At 39.9% G+C, this 20,009-nt stretch overlaps 1 protein-coding gene and 1 pseudogene across 3 annotated transcripts in view; both read left to right on the forward strand.

The window, feature by feature from the left end:
* The window catches only part of CTNNAL1 (catenin alpha like 1), a 73,184-nt gene that overhangs the window by 6,561 nt on the left and 46,614 nt on the right, over nucleotides 1-20,009 (forward strand). For all 3 annotated transcript variants that reach the window (XR_013405656.1, XM_001108162.5, XM_077968373.1), the window contains exons 2-4: nucleotides 8,520-8,709; nucleotides 15,608-15,795; nucleotides 17,559-17,678. Coding sequence is in view for 2 of the 3 variants with exons in the window: in XM_001108162.5 (XP_001108162.1) it covers nucleotides 8,520-8,709; nucleotides 15,608-15,795; nucleotides 17,559-17,678 (498 nt within the window). In the remaining variant the exon portion in view is untranslated. The remainder of the gene's footprint in view (nucleotides 1-8,519; nucleotides 8,710-15,607; nucleotides 15,796-17,558; nucleotides 17,679-20,009) is intronic.
* On the forward strand, nucleotides 15,858-16,017 carry LOC114672913 (5.8S ribosomal RNA; annotated as a pseudogene).

A 20,009-nucleotide genomic window follows, 5' to 3' on the forward strand; every position in this document is an offset into this window, starting at 1 on the left:
AAGGATATTTGCCACAGAGCTCCACCCTGATGTGGAATGTTATTCTAATCTTTTCCTGTCTATGATAGATTTCCTTTATTCACTATTTGTACAGACCCCTTATATTTCTAAGGTAGCCTACCTCATTTTCCCATTACTCTCTGCATTGTCCTGGAAGCTTTTCAGGATTCTTGTTGCAGTAAGTTGTGGATGAAGAGAGTAGATAAGGTACCCTCTCTGCTCTTTGCTGATTTGTATAGGTGAATATATGCGTGGTTTTTTTATGTTTGTTTTTGTTTTTTTTTTTGTGATGGAGTCTCACTCTGTCACCCAGGCTGGAGTGCAATGGCGGGATCTCGGCTCACTGCAACCTCTGCCTCCTGGGTTCAAGCAATTCTCCTGCCTCTGCCTCCCAAGTAGTTGGGATTACAGGCACCCATGCACCCTGCATCAAGCCCGGTTAATTTTTTTGTTTGTTTGTATTTTTGTAGAGATGGGGTTTCACCATGTTGGCCAGGCTGGTCTTGAACTCCTGACCTCAGGTGATCCACCAGCCTTAGCCTCCCAAACTGCTGGGATTACAGGCATGAGCCACCACGCCCGGCTGATGGGTACAATTACTATTTCCATTTTCACAGGTGAGAATACAGAGTCACAGAAAGGTTATATAACTTGCCACATGGTCACATGGCAGAGCCAGAATTCAAACCCAGGCAGAATGATGTCTATGCCCTTAACTGCTGGGATATGCGTTGGTGTTCTGCACTTCTTGATACCTTTTGTGAGAAGCTATCATGTAAACCCTAATTCTTATTCTTTTATTCCATAGCAGAGTTCTTCAGTACACCAGATCTTCTTTCTTCCCCAAGGGATGCCTTTTCTGCCCTCTTTTCTGGTTCATTTAGGCATTCTCTAGACGCTGGTGTCAGGGCAACTCCAAGTTATGACTCTTAATTTAGTATGCCTCCTATTTTGCAGAACTATAGCTAAGATTGTATTTAGCATACTATAATTTACAAAGCACTCTTGCTAGTTGTCTTTCCCTTGATCCTGGAAGGTAAGAGAGACAGTGTAGTGATTACGAGTGTAGGTAGTTCCCCTGGCTTTGTGACCTTGGGCAAATACTTAACCTCTTCAAATTTCAGATTTTTTATCTGTAAAATTAGGGTAATAATAGTATGTACCTATTAGATGCTGGAGAAGCAAGCATTAAAAGAATTGATACATGTAAAACACATAGGCTAGTGCCTGGTACTGTTGTGCTTAATAAATGTTAACTAGTCTTATTTTTTATATAAGAAGGAAATTAAGGTTTAATCTCAATTTTGTAAAACTATGTATTTAAGTATCTGTATATATAAAGCAAGACTGGGAAGAATTATGCCAGAATTCTCAGAGGATAGTAGAATTATGTGTAATTGTTATTTCTTGAGGCTCTCCTGTATTTTCCATTTCTTTTTATAAACAATCAACATGTATAACTTATGAACCTACCTTTTAAAACATTTGAAACTAATTTTAGAACACAAGTAGACCTTAAATAAGGTATGTTACATATTGACTTAGTTCCTCTAAATAAAATTTTAAAGGCATGCTATATTTGGATTAAACATTTCCCAGACTGCTTTCCAGTAAAAGGAAGGCAGCCACACCTAATTATGCACTGGGGAGGTGCTTCTTTTGGAACTGAACAATAGTTGATATTTTAGCCTAATTGCAGGATCTTTTCTTTGTAACTGAAATTTTAAAACTTTATGTAAATGAAATATTTAATACACAGAACCACCTTAATCTGTTTGGGTTGCCATAAAAAATACAATAGACTGGGTGCCTTAAACAACAGAAATTTATGCCTGACAGTTATGTAGGCTGGGTAGTCTAGGATCAGGGTTCAGGCAGGTTCAGTATCTGGTGAGGGCCCACATTTTGGTTCATGGACAGTTGTTTTCTCACTGTTCTTTCAGGATGGAAATGAGTGAGAGAGCTTTCTGAGGCCTCTTTTAAAAGGCATTAATCCCATTCATGAGAGCTCCTCCCCCATTACCTAATCGTCTCCCAAAGGCCCCACCTCCTAATACCATCACAATGGAGGTTAGGATTTTAACATAAGGATTTGCGGAGGGGGAGGGGAATGGGACACAAACATTCAATCTATAGCAAGAACTTTGACTCCTTTCCACTGCAGAGTCTCTTCCAAGATGGTAGCTTGGAATAGTCAATGCTGGGCAAGTTCTCTTTTTTTTCATGTGATAGTAACAGTTCCCTAGAGTCTGTCAGGTGTGGAAAAGGATTAAGCTGGTGCCAACAGGATTTGTATTTGTTCTCTGCTTCCCAGCAGCATGGCCGACAGTCATTCTCCAAATTAAAATTGTTGTGACTCTTTCACATGATTATGCAATAGGCTTTTAGGTAACATTTCAATTTAAAAAAAAAAAGGAAAGATTGAAAACCTCCAGTAAAAGAAAGAATATTAGGTGGGATTTGGTGTCAGTTTAAACCTGGGTTCAAATTCTAAACTAGGCTACTTATTAGTTGTATGAGCCAAGTATGCAATTTCACTCAGCCTCAGTTTTTTAATCTTTAATAATACCTGAGGATTAAGTAAGAGAGCTAATTATAGTATGTTTGAACGCTTACAATAAACTCTGTTTATGGTACTATGTTAAACACAATACTTTCATTATTTTATTAACTCTTCTTATTTATTTTTTTCAAGACAGAGTCTCACTCTGTCACCCAGGCTGGAGTGCAATGGCATGATCTCAGCTTACTGCAACCTCTGCCTCCCAGGTTCAAGCAATTCTCCTGCCTCAGCCTCCTGAGTAGCTGGGATTATAGGTGCATACCACCATGCCCAGCTAATTTTTGTATTTTTGGTAGAGATGGGATTTCACCATGTTGGCCAAGCTGGTCTCAAACTCCTGACCTCATGATCCGCCTGCCTCAGCCTCCTAAAGTGCTGGGATTGCAGCTGTGAGCCACTGCACGCAGCCAACTCTTCTTGTTAACATTATAAGACAGAGAAGGCAAAATGGCTAAGTGGCTAAGAGGCTAGTCTCTGCAGTCAGAATATCTGGATTTAAATCCTAACTCTCCCACACTTCTTGATGTCCAACCTCCTCATTCGTAAAATAGGGATGATTATTACCCCCATTTTCCAATTTGGGGAAATGAGGATGATTAATATTAACCTATTCCACTGGGTTGTTATGTGACATTATAGGGTAGTGTTTAGGAGTACGGTCTCTAGAATTGAAATGTCTGACTCTGAATCCTAACTCTACCACTTATTAGATATGTGACCTTAAATAAGCACCTTTTGGCATCAGTTTCCTTAGGCTCATCATGTGAGCCTTCCCACTGGGACAGTCAAGTGTCTTCGTGACATGGGAATTGTCTTTCCCTAGGGTGAACAGAGAGAAAGAAAGATGGAAACCACAGTGACTTTATGAGTTGCCCTCAAAAGTAGCATACTGTCACTTCCACTTTATTCTACTAGTTAGAAATAAGTAGCTAAGTTCAGCCTGTACTCAAGGAGAGGGGAATGAGACTTCACCTATTTAAGGGAGGAATAGTAAATAATTTGTGTACATTTTTAGAACTCCCTACACTCTAACCTCTGCCCACAAATTGTTTACCTTATTCCCACCTGCAAGTAACCTCTCCCCATCCTTATCCTTTCCAAAGTCACAACATCAGCTGGAAATCCACAATGTTGGCATCTATTATAAATATGATCCAGGAGAGACTTCTTGTATGTAGTAGTTCCTTGAGTGTAACATCTTTCAGCTTTAGGGTGACCTCTATAGACTCTACTGTTCAAAAAACAAGAAAATATAAAGTGTAGAATAACTGCTATATACTCCTGTTCAAAAATGGAAAAAAAATATGAGACACTGGTTTATGGTATTCTGAACTCCTTGTGGGCAAATGTTGCCAGTTCCTTGATTAAGACTCAAGTCCTGGGAATAGTTCATGGCTCTTCGTTCTGCCCTCTGAGTCATTCTATGTTTGCAGCAGCATAGATTTCTCAGACTATTGACTGCCTTTGGAAGTTTGGAGCAGGGGCTGGTATGAAAGCTTCTTTTCATACAAAGATGTATTCCCTTTTAGTCCAAGCTGATAGTGTTTCTGCCAATACAATTATCTTAAAAATTTTGTCTGTCTCCTGTGAGTCATATTGAATTCATTCTTCTAGACAAAAGCCACACCCACGAGTCTCTTGATATATGCTCTTCTTTAACTTGGGCTTCTGCTGGGACTGCTTTAGGCTTCTTTGGGGATCTGTTGTTTAACTGAATGGTTGTCTGAAGCAACACCTTGGACCTTTCTGAGATCTTAAGAATTTTTTTTTTTTGAGACAGAGTCTTGCTCTGTCACCCAGGCTGGAGTGCAGTGGTGTGATCTCGGCTCACTGCAAGCTCCGCTTCCCAGGTTCATGCCATTCTCCTGCCTCAGCCTCCTGAGTAGCTGGGACTACAGGCGCTCGCCACCACGCCCTGCTGATTTTTTTTGTATTTTAGTAGAGATGGGGTTTCACCGTGTTAGCCAGGATAGTCTTGATCTCCTGACCTTGTGATCTGCCCGTCTCGGCCTCCCCAAAGTGCTAGGATTACAGACGTGAGCCACCACGCCCGGCCGAGATCTTAAGATTTTATAGTCTTACCCTTAGCTTCATCTTAAGGTGCTTTCTTGACACAGCCCTAGATTTTATTTTTGCCTGAAAGCCATTCTTAATTTTAGTATGGTGTGCCATCTGGAGAAGATTTTATTTTATTTTATTTTATTTTATTTTTTTGAGATGGAGTTTTGCTCTTGTTGCCCAGGCTGGAGTGCAATGGCATGATCTTGGCTCACAGCAACCTCCGCCTCTCAGGTTCAAGGGATTCTCCTGCCTCAGCCTCCTGAGTAGCTGGGATTATAGGCATGTGCCACCAAGCCTGGCTGTTTTTTTTTTTTTTTCTTTTCTTTTTTTTCTTTTTTTTGTGAATTTTTAGTAGAGACGGGTTTTCTCCATGTTGGTCAGGCTGGTCTCGAACTCCTGACCTCAGGTGATCTGCCCACCTCGGCCTCCCAAAGTGCTGGGATTATAGGTGTGAGCCCCCATGCACAGCATGGAGGAGGAATTTTTAAAACCAGCAAGTTCTGGCTTGTTTGTATTTATCAGTGTTTCCTTTAATTTTTCTCTTCTCTTACATTGTACTGTAAGCAGCAAAAAGAAACCAGGTAGCACCTTCAAAATCTGCTTTGACATCTCCTTAGTTAGATCTTCCAGTTCATTAGGTATATTTTCTCCTTTTCATGTTAATGAAGGTGACTTTCTGTCATCATATAACAAGGAACTGCTTTTCTCCAGTTTCCAGAAAGATTTTTCTCACTTTTCCTTAACCTTTCACCCGTAGCTTCTGCTATGGCCTGATTGTTGGCATTCCCCCAAAGTTTATGTGTTGGAACTTAACCCTCATAATGATGATTAAGAGTTGGGGCCTTTGGGAGGTGATTATGTCACTAGGGAGCCTTCATGAATGGGATCAGTGTTCTTACAAAAGAGACTTCAGGGAGCCTTGTGAGGACATAGAAGACACCACTTGTGAGGAATGGGTCCTCCTCAGTAGACACCAAATCTGTTAGTGCCTTGATCCTGGACTTCCCAGCCTCCAGAACTGTAAGCAATATATTTCTGTTATTTATAAATTACTCAGTATAAGGTATTTTGTTATAGCAGCCCTAACTAAGACAGCTTCCTCAAAGGTCATCATGCTTCTGCAAAGTTTCTTTGACATTTCTAGTTTTTATTCACTCAAAGTTCATTTAACTTTCACTGCCCAATTTTAGAGCTGCTCTCACATTTTAAGTTTTGTTACAGCCTCACCCCAGATCCAGGCACCAAAATCTATATTAGTTATCTATTGATGCAGAACAAATTAACTGAAATTTAGTGCATTAAAACAACAAACATTATCTTATGGTTTCTGCGGGTTAATTCCAGAGTGGCTTACCTGGTGGTTCTGGAGTGAGGTCTCTCATAAAATCAAAATAAGGGTGATTGACTGAGCCTGTAGTAATCCAAAGGCTTGACTGGGGCTGGAGAATCTGCTCTCAAGTTCATTCATTCAGCTGTTGGCATGAGGCCTCAGTTCTTCACTATCTTTTGGCCAGAGCCTTCAGTTACCTTGTGGGGCTCTCCATAGGGTTGCTTGAGTGCCTTCCATTCTGTGGCAGTTGGCTTGCTCCCACTGTGATTGATCCTGCAGAGAGTGAGTGAGTGAGTGACTAAGATGAAAGCCACCATGTGTTCTATGACCTACTCTTAGAAGCACTCTATTATTTTCACTTTATTCCATTATTAGAAGTGAGTCACCAAGTCCAGTCCACATTCATGTGGAGAGAAATGAGGCTCTACCTCTTGAGGGGAGAATTTGTGGACATGTTTTAAAACCACTACAGAGATTATAACACTTTCCTGCTTAGAAAACCTTCAGTGGCTTCAAACCACTGCAGAGATTATATCACTTTCCTGTTTTTAAAAAACCCTTCAATGACTTCAAATTACTACAGAGATTATAGTATTTTCTAGTTTAAAGGCTCTTAAGTATCTTCCTGTAATACATAGAATAAAATACAATTTTTTTTTTTTGAGATGGAGTCTCACACTGTCACCCAGGCTGGAGTGCAATGGTGCAATCTTGGCTCACTGCAACCTCCACCTCCTGGGTTCAAGCGATACTCCTGCCTCAGCCTCCCAAGTAGCGGGGATTGTAGGCATGTGCCACCACACCTGGCTAATTTTTTTTTTTTTTTTTTTTTTTGTATTTTTAGTAGAGATGGGGTTTCACTATGTTGGCCAGGCTAGTCTCAAACTCCTGACCTCGTGATCCGCTCACCTCGGCCTCCCAAAGTGCTGGGATTACAGGTATGAGTCATCACACCTGGCCAATATAAATTCTTTATTCCAATTCCAGAACCCTTTATTCCAGGCTGGTCCCTGCCCATCCCATCTCTTGGATATTGGTTTTAACTTGCCCCCGACCCACTATCCTTTAGCCACTTCTGACTTCACCTCGTTCCTTGAACAGGAGAGGCTCATTCCTAAGGGCTTTTTGTTTTTTTTTCCCTCCACTGTTTCTTTTCCTAGAATGCTCTTTATCCTTTGACGTTTGCCAGTCTAACCACTTCGCTGTCATTTAGATCTCAGCTTAAATATCACTTCCTCTTAGAAGGACCAATCAATTTCAGGTAGCTATACAGACACTTTTATCACACTATCCTAACATTTTGCACATAACAATTATATTAAAGTTTATTTTTTGTTTACCTATTTATGTGATTATTGGGTCTCCCCCTTCACTAGAATGTAAGCCCCATGGAAACATGGGCTTTTCTTTCTTGTTGATTGTTATTTCAGGTTTGCCTAGAATTTTATTTGGGATATGATAGTGTGCAACAAATATATTTCGTGTAACTGAATTATTGCTATTCTACCATAATGTAAACCTAATGGGGGCGGGATTGTCTTAGTCTTGTTCATTGATGCATCCTTAGGAACTGGCCTATAGTAGATATTCAACATTTGATGAAAAACAATATTGTAGTTGAGGAAATTTAGAGATTAAATTTCCCTAGACTACTTAGCAAGTAGTCACCGAGCCAAGACTCAAACCTAGGTCTATTAATTCTAAATTATTAATACCTAAACATACATATAAAGTGCTTGACACATAGTAGTTGTACAAAGAGTAAAAGTGATTCTCTTCCCCTTCTTGTAATTCTCTTGCTCTTCTTTTAATACTAGTACATGTACATTGAGCAGTAGTTGTTTTTCATACAACATTTCTTTAATAAATATTCTTAGATGTCAGCATAGTTCATGTACTAGTTTCCTAAGATATTTTGAAGAATTATGTTTGTTTCAGTGAGCTGAAGTTGTCACCTTTTGTATTTTATTTCAGGGCCTGGGATCAAGTGTTAAGACTCTTGGTATTTCATTTATTTTGAGTTGGATGCAACAAAACTTAGCAAAATATAAAATATAGATTACAATGCTCATTCTAAAGTATCCAGTTAATTTGGTAAACATGTATGGCACAAGTACTATTTTGTACAACCTGGGCACCATGGTAGGCAATGGAGTGGAATGGAGAGGAAGAAGAGCTGTCTCTACTCTCATAGCATCTGAAGTCGTAGTAGAGGAAACAAGACCTGAAGTACTTTGACTTTCTGAATGTAATGATCTATCCGCTCCTACTTTTCTCCTTAAGATTTGTTGAAAGATCTGGAGGGCCTCTGGAACTGTATGCCGCAGATAAACTGCATGCCCCAGATAACTGCCCTCAGGTGAACTTGGAGTTGTAATTAATGGAAACATTGTCCTAAGGAATGATGCAGGATACTTTGCTGGTTGTCTCAGTTGAAACATCTCTAACTATTGATTTAGTCTGTTGAGCTATCCTGTATGCCAGGCTTAATTTTCTTTGACTTTGTGGTACAGCTTAAAAAAAAGAGGTGTTGAGATAAAAGTTGCTTTTATCTTTTATTTTTAGATCACCACACTTATTAATCATAAAGATAATACCAAAAAGTCTGATAAAACTCTGCAAGCAATTCAGCGTGTAGGACAAGCTGTCAACTTGGCAGTTGGAAGATTTGTTAAAGTAGGAGAAGCTATAGCCAATGAAAACTGGGATTTGAAAGAAGAAATAAATATTGCCTGTATTGAAGCTAAACAAGCAGGTAGGTGGATATTGATTTTGAAGAGTATTCAAACCACTTTTATTGCTTTGGTTATGATGAAAAATTATTGTTTTATTTTGAATGAAGATATATAGCTCTCTGATTATGGCTGCCTCAAACATTAAAGGTCTGGATTAGCTTCCATAAATATTGCACTTCGCTTGGATCAAGTCCTAAATCTGAAACATAGGACTCCTTCACTGGTCAGAGTTAGTGATTGGCCATCCTCACCATCAGCCATTGAGATGTGAGACAGATAAAGAAGTGGGAGCTGTGGCCTCTATTCTCTAAGAACGTATTAGTCTACTTTCCACGACATAGGAAATGGAAATAAGCATTAGTATCCATTAGTATTCTACAGTAAACAAATCATAGTGACTTCAGACTTCATGATGGTTCACGGTTCTCTATAGATGGTAGCACAGAAGCCTTTGAGAACCTAGGGTGTTCTGAGAACTGTAGCTTTGTTGAAGTATCATTTATCCATTAATTTTTTCAACAAATATTTACTGAATGCTGGTGATATACCAGCGTTCTTTTAGGCCATAGCGAGATAGGCATGGACAAATCAGTCCAAAATCTGCCATTGTGGGCCTTGCATTCTGCTGAGGGAGACAGATCATAAATGAATAAATATGTAATGTCAGGTGGTGATAGTTACCATGTTAAAAAAAAAAAAGCAAGGTAAGAGTTAGGAGACCAATGAAGCTGCTGTTTTACAGAGGGCAGGGTTTTTTAACTTTGGTGCTACTGACATATTGGGCTGGATACTTCTCTGTTGTAGGGGGTTGACCTGTACATTGTAGGATGTTTATCAGCATCACTAACTTCTACCTACTAGATGCCAGAAGGTCCCCTCTCCTACTATGTGACAACCAGCAATAGCTCTAGAAATTGCCCCCAGTTGAGAAAAGTGGCCCCCAGTTGAGAACTCCTGGGATAGGGGATTAGGAAGACCCACTGAGGAAGGAACATTAGAGCAGAGACTGCAATGAAGTGAAGGCCTGAGCTATGTGGATACTTGGGGGGGAAGGGCATTCCTGGCAAGGAGAAAGTGAGAATAGGCAAAGACTGGAATTTTGGACTATGTTCTAAGTGGAATGAGGGATTAGTGGGAGATTTTGTGCTGGGCAGTGACATGATCTCATTTGTATTTTAAAAGGGTAACTGGTGGCTCCTGTATAGAAAATACATTTTAGGGGGTGTGAGGATGGATTCAGAGAAACCAGTTAGGAGGTTGTCACAGAGGTCCAGGTGATAGATGATGGTGACTTAGACTAGACGATAGCATTTGAGGTGGTGAAAGGTGACTGTGTTTCGATATATTGCCAAAGTGGAGTTGATAGGATTGGCTGATGGTTTGGATGTGGGATGTGATAGAAGAGCCAGGGATAACTCCAAGATTTGGGATATGAACAGCTGGGCAAATGGTGGTGCCATCTACTGAGATGGGGAACTCTGAGGGAGGAGCAGGTCATCAGCGAGAGGAGAGTGATTGCGATAAAACCAAGTATATGTGGAGGGGTGGACAAGATCATACATGGTCCTGTATGTTATGTGGATGATTTCAACTATTATTCTATACTAGGAGTCGTTGAGAAATTTTGAGCCAGATGAAAGGCGTATTGCTTTGTGTTATTTTGTTTTGTTTTGTTTTTTCTTTTTTTTTTTTTTGAGACGGAGTTTCGCTCTTTTTGCCCAGGCTGGAGTGCAATGGCACGATCTCAGCTCACCACAACCTCCACCTCCTGGTGCCTCAGCCTCCCGAGTAGCTGGGATTACAGGCATGCGCCACCATGCCTGACTAATTTTGTATTTTTAGTAGAGACAGGGTTTCTCCATGTTGGTCAGGCTGGTCTTGAACTCCCGACCTCAGGTGATCCACCTGCCTCGGCCTCCCAAAGTGCTGGGATTACAGGAGTGAGCCACCGCGCCCGGCCTTGTTTTGTTTTTTCAAAACAAGAACATTTCACAGATGTTTTGTGTTAGATAGAAGTCTTTCTGATAGTATGAAGGAAATGAACGAATGAGGACAGACCGAGAGAAGGTTGAGACTGAAGGCAGGGAGACTAATAGGGAAGCTTTTGTGGTAAAACCAGCTAGGCCAAGTCAGTGTAATAGGACTGTAAAGAGCAGGAAGAGTACACAAAATACTCATTAAGATGGGTGAATAGGTAAAAGTAGGTTGTTGACTAAAGGAAAGGGAAGACCCTGGGTTGAGTCTTGGATTTCTAGCCATTCACTGGGATAGAGAATAAGTTTTATGTGGGAAGCAGGGGGAGATATCCTTATTCTATTCATAATTCATATTTTTCCTACTTTAGAAAAGGATATGAAAGCACTTACAATAAAAGACATGTTCAATAAACTTATTAAAATAGGATGTGAAAATAAATAAACCAGAAACTTTGGCAAACATTTTTATTTTAATTAAGCATGAAATTTATCTTTGTACTTCCTGGAAGTCAAGACAAAAATGTTGGAAACAAAGGATTATATAATCTCATTGTTTGTTGAAAGGAAACAAACCAGCTTGTAAGAGGAGAGACTTTTTTTCCCGACACTAAATTATTGTGTGGGTGCTTATGAAACAGACATTACATAATGGACAATTCAACAGAAAATGTGGAGATGTTCTTCATATTACTGTTTCTTTTTGAAGAAAGCTTTGTGGTTAAAAAAAAAAAGAAATAAAACAATTACTGTTTCTTCTAACAACCACTGATTAAAGCAGGAGTATAGTATTTTTTAAATGAAAGGACAAGCTGAGTCCTGTGCTCCTTGTTGGCTTTGTAGCACGTCATTGTGCTCAGTGTAAGGTGAGAAAGGAGGACGTGGTACACTGACATGAGTACCATACGCCCAGGCAGCTCCATAAATGGAGTATTTTGAAAGATATCAGGTGTCATGGGCTCCACATGTCATCTTCCTCCTAGTGTCACTCAGGTAAGAGTATGAGAATGATACCTTCTGGAGTTGTAAAATATAGAAGGCTTTTTTCTCTTAACACATACAAACTTAAGACTTCATTAAATCACTCCTGTAATGTTTCTAGCCCACTCAGCCCCTACGAATGATTTTCTTTTTTCGGCGACAGCATTCATTTGAGGGAACTAATATAAAGCAGTAGATAAAGAACTGGAGCTGGCTAGGTGCCGTAGCTCACACCTGTAATCCCAACACTTGGAGGCTAAGGTGGACGGATCGCTTGAGCTGTGTTTGAGACCAATCTGGGCAACATAGTGAGACCCTGTCTCTACAAGACATAAGAAAAATAAAATAGCCAGGTGTGGTGGTGCATGCCTCCAGTCCCAGCTACTTGGGAGGCTGAGTTGGGAGGATTGTTTAAGCCCAGGAAGGTTGAGGTTGCAGTGAGCAGTGATGGTGTCACTGCAGCCTGGGAGATGACAGAATGAGACCCTGTCTCAAAAAAAAAAAAAAAAAAAGAACTAAAGTTTTAGAGTCGGACTGCCTAGACTTTAATCCTAGTGCTTCTACTTGCAAGCAGGGGATATTGGGCAATCTATTAAACATTTCTAAACCTCAGTGTTCTCATCTATAAAATGGGACTGTTAGGGTTTATAGAGGTGTTTTGATGTAATGCTTGTATCATTTCACACATAGTAAGTGCTCAATAAATATTAGTTGTCATTATAATAATCAATTTTTATTCTTACTTCCCTGTGTTGAACTCTTACATTATATTGTTGCTTTTTACTTGGCTACCAGGCAAGGTTTATATTTATGTTTTCTATGGAAGTTCAACAAATATTTGTGTTTGATTGACCTTGGGTTTTCCTATTAAGATGCAACACTAGTAATTACATATAATAAATTAAAAATGATACCTGTGAAGCTGTAAGACAGCTTTGTGACTTTTTTAGGGAACTGATTTCTGAACAGTTTATACTTTGAACAACTTTATAATGTTAAGGAAGCAGTTAACCATGGTGGTGGAGCTGACCAAATGCTACTATCCCTCGTACTTATGAGTTAAATGCCTGGGGTCGGGCCAGGTGCGGTGGCTCATGCCTGTAATCCCAGCACTTTGGGAGGCCGAGGTGGGTGGATCACCTGAGGTCAGGAGTTTAAGACCAGCCTGACCAATATAGAGAAACCCTGTCTCTACTAAAAATACAAAATTAGCCGAGGTGGTGACGCATGCCTGTAATCCCAGCTACTAGGGAGGCTGAGGCAGGAGAATCGCTTGAACCCAGGAGGCGGAGGTTGCGGTGAGCTGAGATCGCGCCATTGCACTCCAGCCTGGGCAACAAGAGTGAAACTCTGTATCAAAAAAAAAAAAAAGCCTGAGGTCTACTCAGAAAAATGAAAGGTTGAATAATGCTGTATGTGCAGGCTTATATGTGGTATCTTTTGTGGTTGAGAGGTGTAGAAAAAAATTAACATTTTCCAGAGGATCAGAGGAAATATTTTTATCCTTTTAGCTATTAATGATAGAATGCAAAGTGATACTTTTCCTCCTGCCCCTTCTGTATGCTTTAAGGTTAATTCTAAGCACTTTTGTTCTCTGTATATTTTGCTATCAAAACTTTGTATTAGTTACCTATTGCTGTGTAACAAATTAACCCAAACTTAGCAACTTAAAACGGCAAACATTTGCTATCTCAAACAGTTTTTGAGGGGGCACCAATCAGGGAGTAGCTTCACTGGGTGGCTCCGTGTCAATGTGTCTCATAAGGTAGTGGTCAGTGTTTTGACCAGGCCTCTGTTACCTGGAAGCTTGACTGGACTGCAGGTCTGCTTCCAGCCTCCCTCTCATGGTTGTTGGCCAGAGGCCTCACTTCCTCTCCACGTAGGTCTCTGCGTAGTAAGGGCTGCTTATGACATGGCAACTGGTTTCTCTCAGAGAGAGAGAGCAACCCAGACAGCTGCCTCAGTTATTTTAGAACCTAAGCTTGGAAGTGACATACCATTACTTCCACCATACCAACCCTCATATGATGTGGGAGGGGACAGACAGCACAAAGTTGTGCATAACAGTAGGTGGGGATCATGGGGAGCCTTCTTGAAGGCTGGTTACCACAGAATTCCTCTATCTGTAGAGCTTCAGCAATTGTCTTTATAAACAAGACATCCAAGTCTGCATTACCAGTCCATGTCGCATAGCTTATTTTTGGTGTATTCCTGTGTTATTTCAAGCTCCTGTTGTCTGAAAGTAAAATTATCATCTCCCTTCCAATGCCCTTCTGATTTTCTTTAAGCAACTTAGGTTTACAACTTTGAGGCCATTTTTTCACTCGTTCTTTCCTTCTTATCATTGGTCAGGTACTAATTTTATGTTTTCTCATAAAAATGTCTCCCAAATCATCTTCTTAATGTTCCTATGGCTACTATACTAGTAAGGTCCCTACTATTTCACACCCACAATTGATATAATAGCCTGGCTTTAAGTCTTTCCTTTCCATTCTGTTTTATGTACTCCTACTAGATTGATCTTTCTTTTTTTCTTTTTCTTTTTTTTTTTGAGACCAAGTCTCACTCTGTCACCCAGGCTGGAATGCAGTGGAGCCATCTCAGCTGACTGTAACCTCTGCTTCCCAGGTCCCAGTGATTCTCTGCCTCAGCCTCCTGAGTAGCTGGGATTACAGGCCCCTGCCACCACACCTGGCTCATTTTTGTATTTTTTTAGTAGAGACCGAGTTTCGCCATGTTGGCCAGGCTTGTCTTGAACTCCTGACCTCAGGTGATCTGCCTGCCTTGGCCTCCCAAAGTGCTAGGATTACAGGTGTGAGCCACCGTGCCTGCCAGACTGATTTCTAAACCTTGACTTATATTTCACCCTGTGGCCTCTCCATTAAGATTCCAATACTTTCTACTCAAGATCCTTAGCCTATGAGCAGACACATTATTGTGTATATGTAATAGAATTGACAGGAGGGCTTTTGTAAGAAAATCAATCCGTTAGGCACATAGGTATATTTAGGACTTTAAAAAATGATCTTGAACACTATAAGTTGGTTAAAAGTTTATTATCTTTAAAATCTTTTTAACTTATAACAGTATGGAGGTTTCAAGAATGTTATAGCCTTGAGGAGGCAAACACTTGTATTATTTTATTAGTAGATAATTACCATTACAGAAATCAAAAGTTTTTATGGCAACAGTGAAGAAGATAATTTTTCTAGAGGGTTGGGAGGGAGTTCAATTAATAGAATGGTTTATGCCAGGCATCATATGAAGTTTATATAAATTCAAACTGCAGCGTGAATGAGGGCCAGCCTGTCGTTTGAATTCTCAGGACGGAGGCTTTAGTTTTGTTTACTTTCCCCACCCAAAGTCCAGGCTTTGTTTGTCTGACAGACAAACTTCCTTATTGTTTCTTTTTGCCTATTGACAGTTATTTATGGGTCTCCAATATATTGAAGATGTCATCCCTTGGGGCCCAAAGCCCTATCTTTTTTCTCTCCCTGAGGATTCCTGAAAACCTAAGCCCCTTCAGCTTGTGGAGATCGGCAGTGACCCCTGACTTCTCCCTGGCCTGGCCCCAGTCCAAGCCTTGGCACCTGCTTACTGCTCTGGTTTTAGGGTATTCTTTAGTTTTTGACTCATGGGACTTCTCTTACTGTCGTGTAGGGCAGGAGCTTTTAGATTGTGTAGTTTGCATTACCACTGGAAACAAAAATTATGATGTTTTTCAAACTGGGTGAGGGCAAAATTTGTCACCATTCTTAAGAGTGTGCTATTATTTTCTGGTTAGAAAGCTTGGTATGATAATCCCTGCAATCGTCAAGGTGAAACTGTTTCTTGTTCCTGAAGTAAGAGTCCAAAGCGGAGTTCCTCCTCATTGTGCCTTACCTTCAAGGTTAGAGAAAAGTTGAGATTTGAATTTGTGTGTCTTACTGCCAGTTTAACTTTACCCTCTCTCCTTTCTTGTTAGGAGAAACAATTGCAGCATTGACAGACATAACCAACTTGAACCATCTGGAATCTGATGGGCAGATCACAATTTTTACAGACAAAACAGGAGTGATAAAGGCTGCAAGATTACTTCTTTCTTCAGTGACAAAGGTGTTGTTGCTGGCAGACCGAGTAGTCATTAAACAGATAATAACATCAAGAAATAAGGTACTTACCTTTCTGATGTTGCTGTATTTTTGTCTTTCTGTGTTGTTCAAAGTGCTTCTTATGACTTTTAGTGGTGGATCACTTGGCTCACATGTGGATGAAGAGTGCAGCTAGCTGTGGGAATTAATGTGAATTGCAGGATACATTGACACATTGATCATCTACACATTGAATACACTTGGGCCCTGGGTTCCTCCTGGAGCTATGCCTGTATGAGCGTTTCTTTAAAAAAAAAAAAAAAAGTTCTTTTTAGGTTAATTTAAGTAATTTGGCAATGCTTGACTATTATTGTTTATAACTCTGTCTGTAGTTTAAATTCTTCTATATGTGTAATTCTTAAATGATGAGTATACTGTGCCTAAACTTCTGAATGCAAGTAATGTCTCCTCTTAGAGAATCATTATCTGCTTGTTGAGGCTTATTGGTAAAAGCTTCAAATGTGTACAACATTTGGAAAGAAAAGGCAAGCACTATGATAGTGTATGTAGCAGAAACTTAGTTGATAAAAATACTGAATTCTTCAGTACTTTTTTTCCCTCCCAAATCAGAGACTAACAATATATAACTTAAGACACAGTTAAATCAGTGGAAATGATAATTATCCACAGCTACAAAATTTCTGCATGCAGAATTCCTAAATGTTATTGAATAATCTCAAAACGTGCAGAACAGATTTAGACTCTTCCAGTCCAGAAGTTAATCTCTCAGATGATGATCATGCTCCATGATCATCTGGGAATCCAGGGTCTGTATGATCACTTCTTTCTTTGGATAATTCCCTAGGCAAAGAGGAGAGCAGTTGGCCAGGGCAGGAGTTGTCCTAGTAGGATTTGAGGATAAAACCACCTGATGAATGTTGAATGAATGAGAAATGGGAGAGGTGGATCTGGCAGCGCTAGAGAAACAGAAACAACCTTCCTCTCTTTGAAAGATGGAGGTTCTGCACAGCAGTGGCAATGAGCCTTATCTGTGTTAGCTGCCTGAACTTCCTGAGCTGCCAGGGCAGATTAACATGCCAAATATTCATCATATTCTCATGAAAAATAAGTAAACACAGGATATCTGTGTTTTTTTAACCTATCTTGTTCTGACTAAAACAATCTAGTCATGTTATTTTAAAGAAAAGTATTTGAAAATATGTTTCACATCTATTTACTTTATTTCTTACATCAAGAAAACACATAACATTTTAGTCATTGGCTCTACCACAGATTCACACTCTATATTCACCCCTGACGGCCCATTCCTGACTGAACCAGACTGATTTTCCTCCTCTTAAAGTCCCACACTTCCCTTTTGACTCCATACTCTGCAGATGATGAGGTTCCTTCTGCTTTCCTGAGAATGTTAGGGTTCCTGTTATCCTGGTTCACTGAGCCTTAAAGCTTGTGTGTGCTGACTTTTATCCTCACCCCTTCCCAGTTCTCTGAAGATTTGATTACTGTAGTCCTGCCCATGCTCACCTCCTAGACTTGGCTACATAAATGATCCCTTCCTTTGTATATGTAGTCATTTCTTTTATTCTTTTTCTTTTCAAATAACTCAAAATCTCATCCTATAAACAAATCATTCCCCTAATAATTCTGTGCCTTGAATCTACTTCTACTTCTCTGAGCATCCCCTTCTGTGTCTTCTTTCTGGCTCCTCCTTCTCAGCTTTCACCTAGAATTCAGAATTTTCCCTTTTTTCTCTCTACTCAGCCTTGACAATCTCAGTCTCTTGCGTAGCTATCACCAAATAATGAAATATTCTCTGTTTTGCAGGTTCTTGCAACTATGGAAAGACTAGAGAAAGTGAATAGCTTTCAAGAGTTTGTCCAAATATTCAGTCAATTTGGAAATGAAATGGTGGAGTTTGCACATCTGAGTGGAGATAGACAAAATGTATGTATTCATCACATTTTACAATCTTCAGATAAATACATACTTTTCAGTTTGGATGGAGGTATGATCTTTAGGATTGTTTGGATTGGTTTCTTTGCTTATTAAGTCTATAGCCTTGGTCTTGAAAGCCTTTCACAAATAAGCCAGCAAAGTAGATCTGTAAGTAGATCTGTATGTCTTTTTTTGTACATTTATAACAGTTAATTTTGTTCCCGCCTCACACACTGGGAAAGGTCATACTTGCCTTCAGGGCTCAACTTAAGTACTTCTTCTTTGTATTTGGTTACTTTCTCTTTTATGAAGCTTTCCATTTGATTCCTCTCCCAGGGCTCAGGCACGTAAAATTGAGTCATCATACGTATTCTTATAGTATCTTGTTAGATATTTGTTATTCTTACCATATTAGATTAATAGTAATAACCCAAGCTATTATTTATTTGCACTGCCTATGTGTTAGGTACTTAATGTACATGATCTCATTTAATTCTCAAAACATCCCTATGAGGTAGGTATTGTTACTACTGTTTTACATACAGGGAAACTGAATCTGAGACAAGGATAAACTTTCCCAAGGTCACTATTCTTGCAGATTGAACTCAGTTATATCTGATACTAAAGCCTGTAGTTCTCAAACTACAACATGATAGTCGTTTTTTATTTTATTTTATTTTATTTATTTATTTTTTGAGACAGAGTCTTGCTCTGTCGCCCAGGCTGGAGTGCAGTGTCATGATCTCGGCTCACTGCAACCTCCACCTCCTGGATTCAAGTGATTCTCCTGCCTCAGCCTCCCGAGTAGCTGGGAATACAGGCATGCACCACCACGCCCGGCTAACTTTTTGTATTTTTAGTAGAGACTGGGTTTCACCGTGTTAGCCAGGCTGGTCTTGAACTCCTAATCTCGGGTGATCCGCCTGCCTCAGCCTCCCAAAGTGCTGGGATTACAGGTGTGAGCCACTGTGCCCAGCCAATATTAGTTCTTTGTGGGTCTGTTCCCCAATTCAGACAATAAGCTCCTCAGTTTTGGGAGACAGAAGACCATATTATGTCTAGGATTGACTTTTCCTTGTTGGGGTATTTGTGTAGGAGTCTGTCTTGTTGGCAGGTTAAATATATATAATAATTGACCATTTCTTGGGATGGTTCTGGGTGTAGTCCCATAGGTATTCTCTCAGTTTTTGATACGAACTTTCCCGGTTGCAGCTGGAGTTGAAAGATGGGTATTGGTCTGGAAAGTGGCAGGCTAAATAATGGCATTGGTTTCTAATACCAATGATGTTTCTGTAGGCAGGTACCTTATTGTTTCATTTTCTCTCTGCCAGTATTGTTCTTTATAAAACACATTTCCTTTCTTTTCCTTCTCTTTCTCTTAATCTTCCTTCTTCTCCTCATTCTCCCCAATGAAAATTATTAGCCTGAATATTTTTTTATTATAATAGCTTATCATCTAGCGTTTTCTTGATCCCTTGAGCAAGTGTGGCATGAGTCATAGGTTCTAAAGCTGCCATCCTTCAGTTACACTTCCTACAGGATCCTCTTCAGCTTCTGGACATAACTGAAAAACTTTCACCATCATTTTGATTTGTAGTTAGAAATTTGGCATGGAGAACATTTTATTTTTCTCAATTCTTGTAATATTGTAATCCAACATTTAAAAACTTCTGGCTGAAGAGATACCTGTTTTTAACAATTTAGCTCATTAAATGTGAGACCCCTGAAACTTACTGGCAGCCTTTTTATCATCTTTGTGTTTGATAAGTGCTACTCCTGGGTCATTTTTGTGGAATATGCATCCAGGGTTGAAATACTTTCTCCTTTAGAATAGTCAAAATATCCTGCAAAGAGCTATAGGTCAGGTGCATTCTCAGTTTTCTCAGCAAATATTCATAAGCTGCTTACTGTTAACCAAATACTACACTAGGTGTTGAGGATTCAGCAGTAAATAAAAGTGACAAAAGCCTCTGCACTCGTGGAGCTTATATTTTAGTAGGGGTGGGAGGAGATAGACAATAAATCAGAAACATGCATGGTGTGTTCAAAGAACACGAAGGCCAGTGGATGGATCAAAGTGAGCAAAGGGGAAGGGTAATAAGATGAAATCAGAGAGGTAGTGGGCAGGCCAAACTGCGTAAGGACTTTGACTTTAAGTAAAATGGGGAGCCACTGCAGGTTTTGAGTAGAAGAATGACATTCTGACTTACATTTTAACAGTATCACTCTGGCTGCCATGTTGAGAATAGTTTGCATGGAGACAAGGGCAGAGACAGGGAGACCACTCAAGAGGATATTACAGTAATCTATTGAGAGGTGATGGTGACCTGGACCAAGGTG

Source organism: Macaca mulatta, chromosome 15, assembly GCF_049350105.2.
Source record: "Macaca mulatta isolate MMU2019108-1 chromosome 15, T2T-MMU8v2.0, whole genome shotgun sequence".
Lineage (NCBI taxonomy): Eukaryota > Metazoa > Chordata > Mammalia > Primates > Cercopithecidae > Macaca > Macaca mulatta.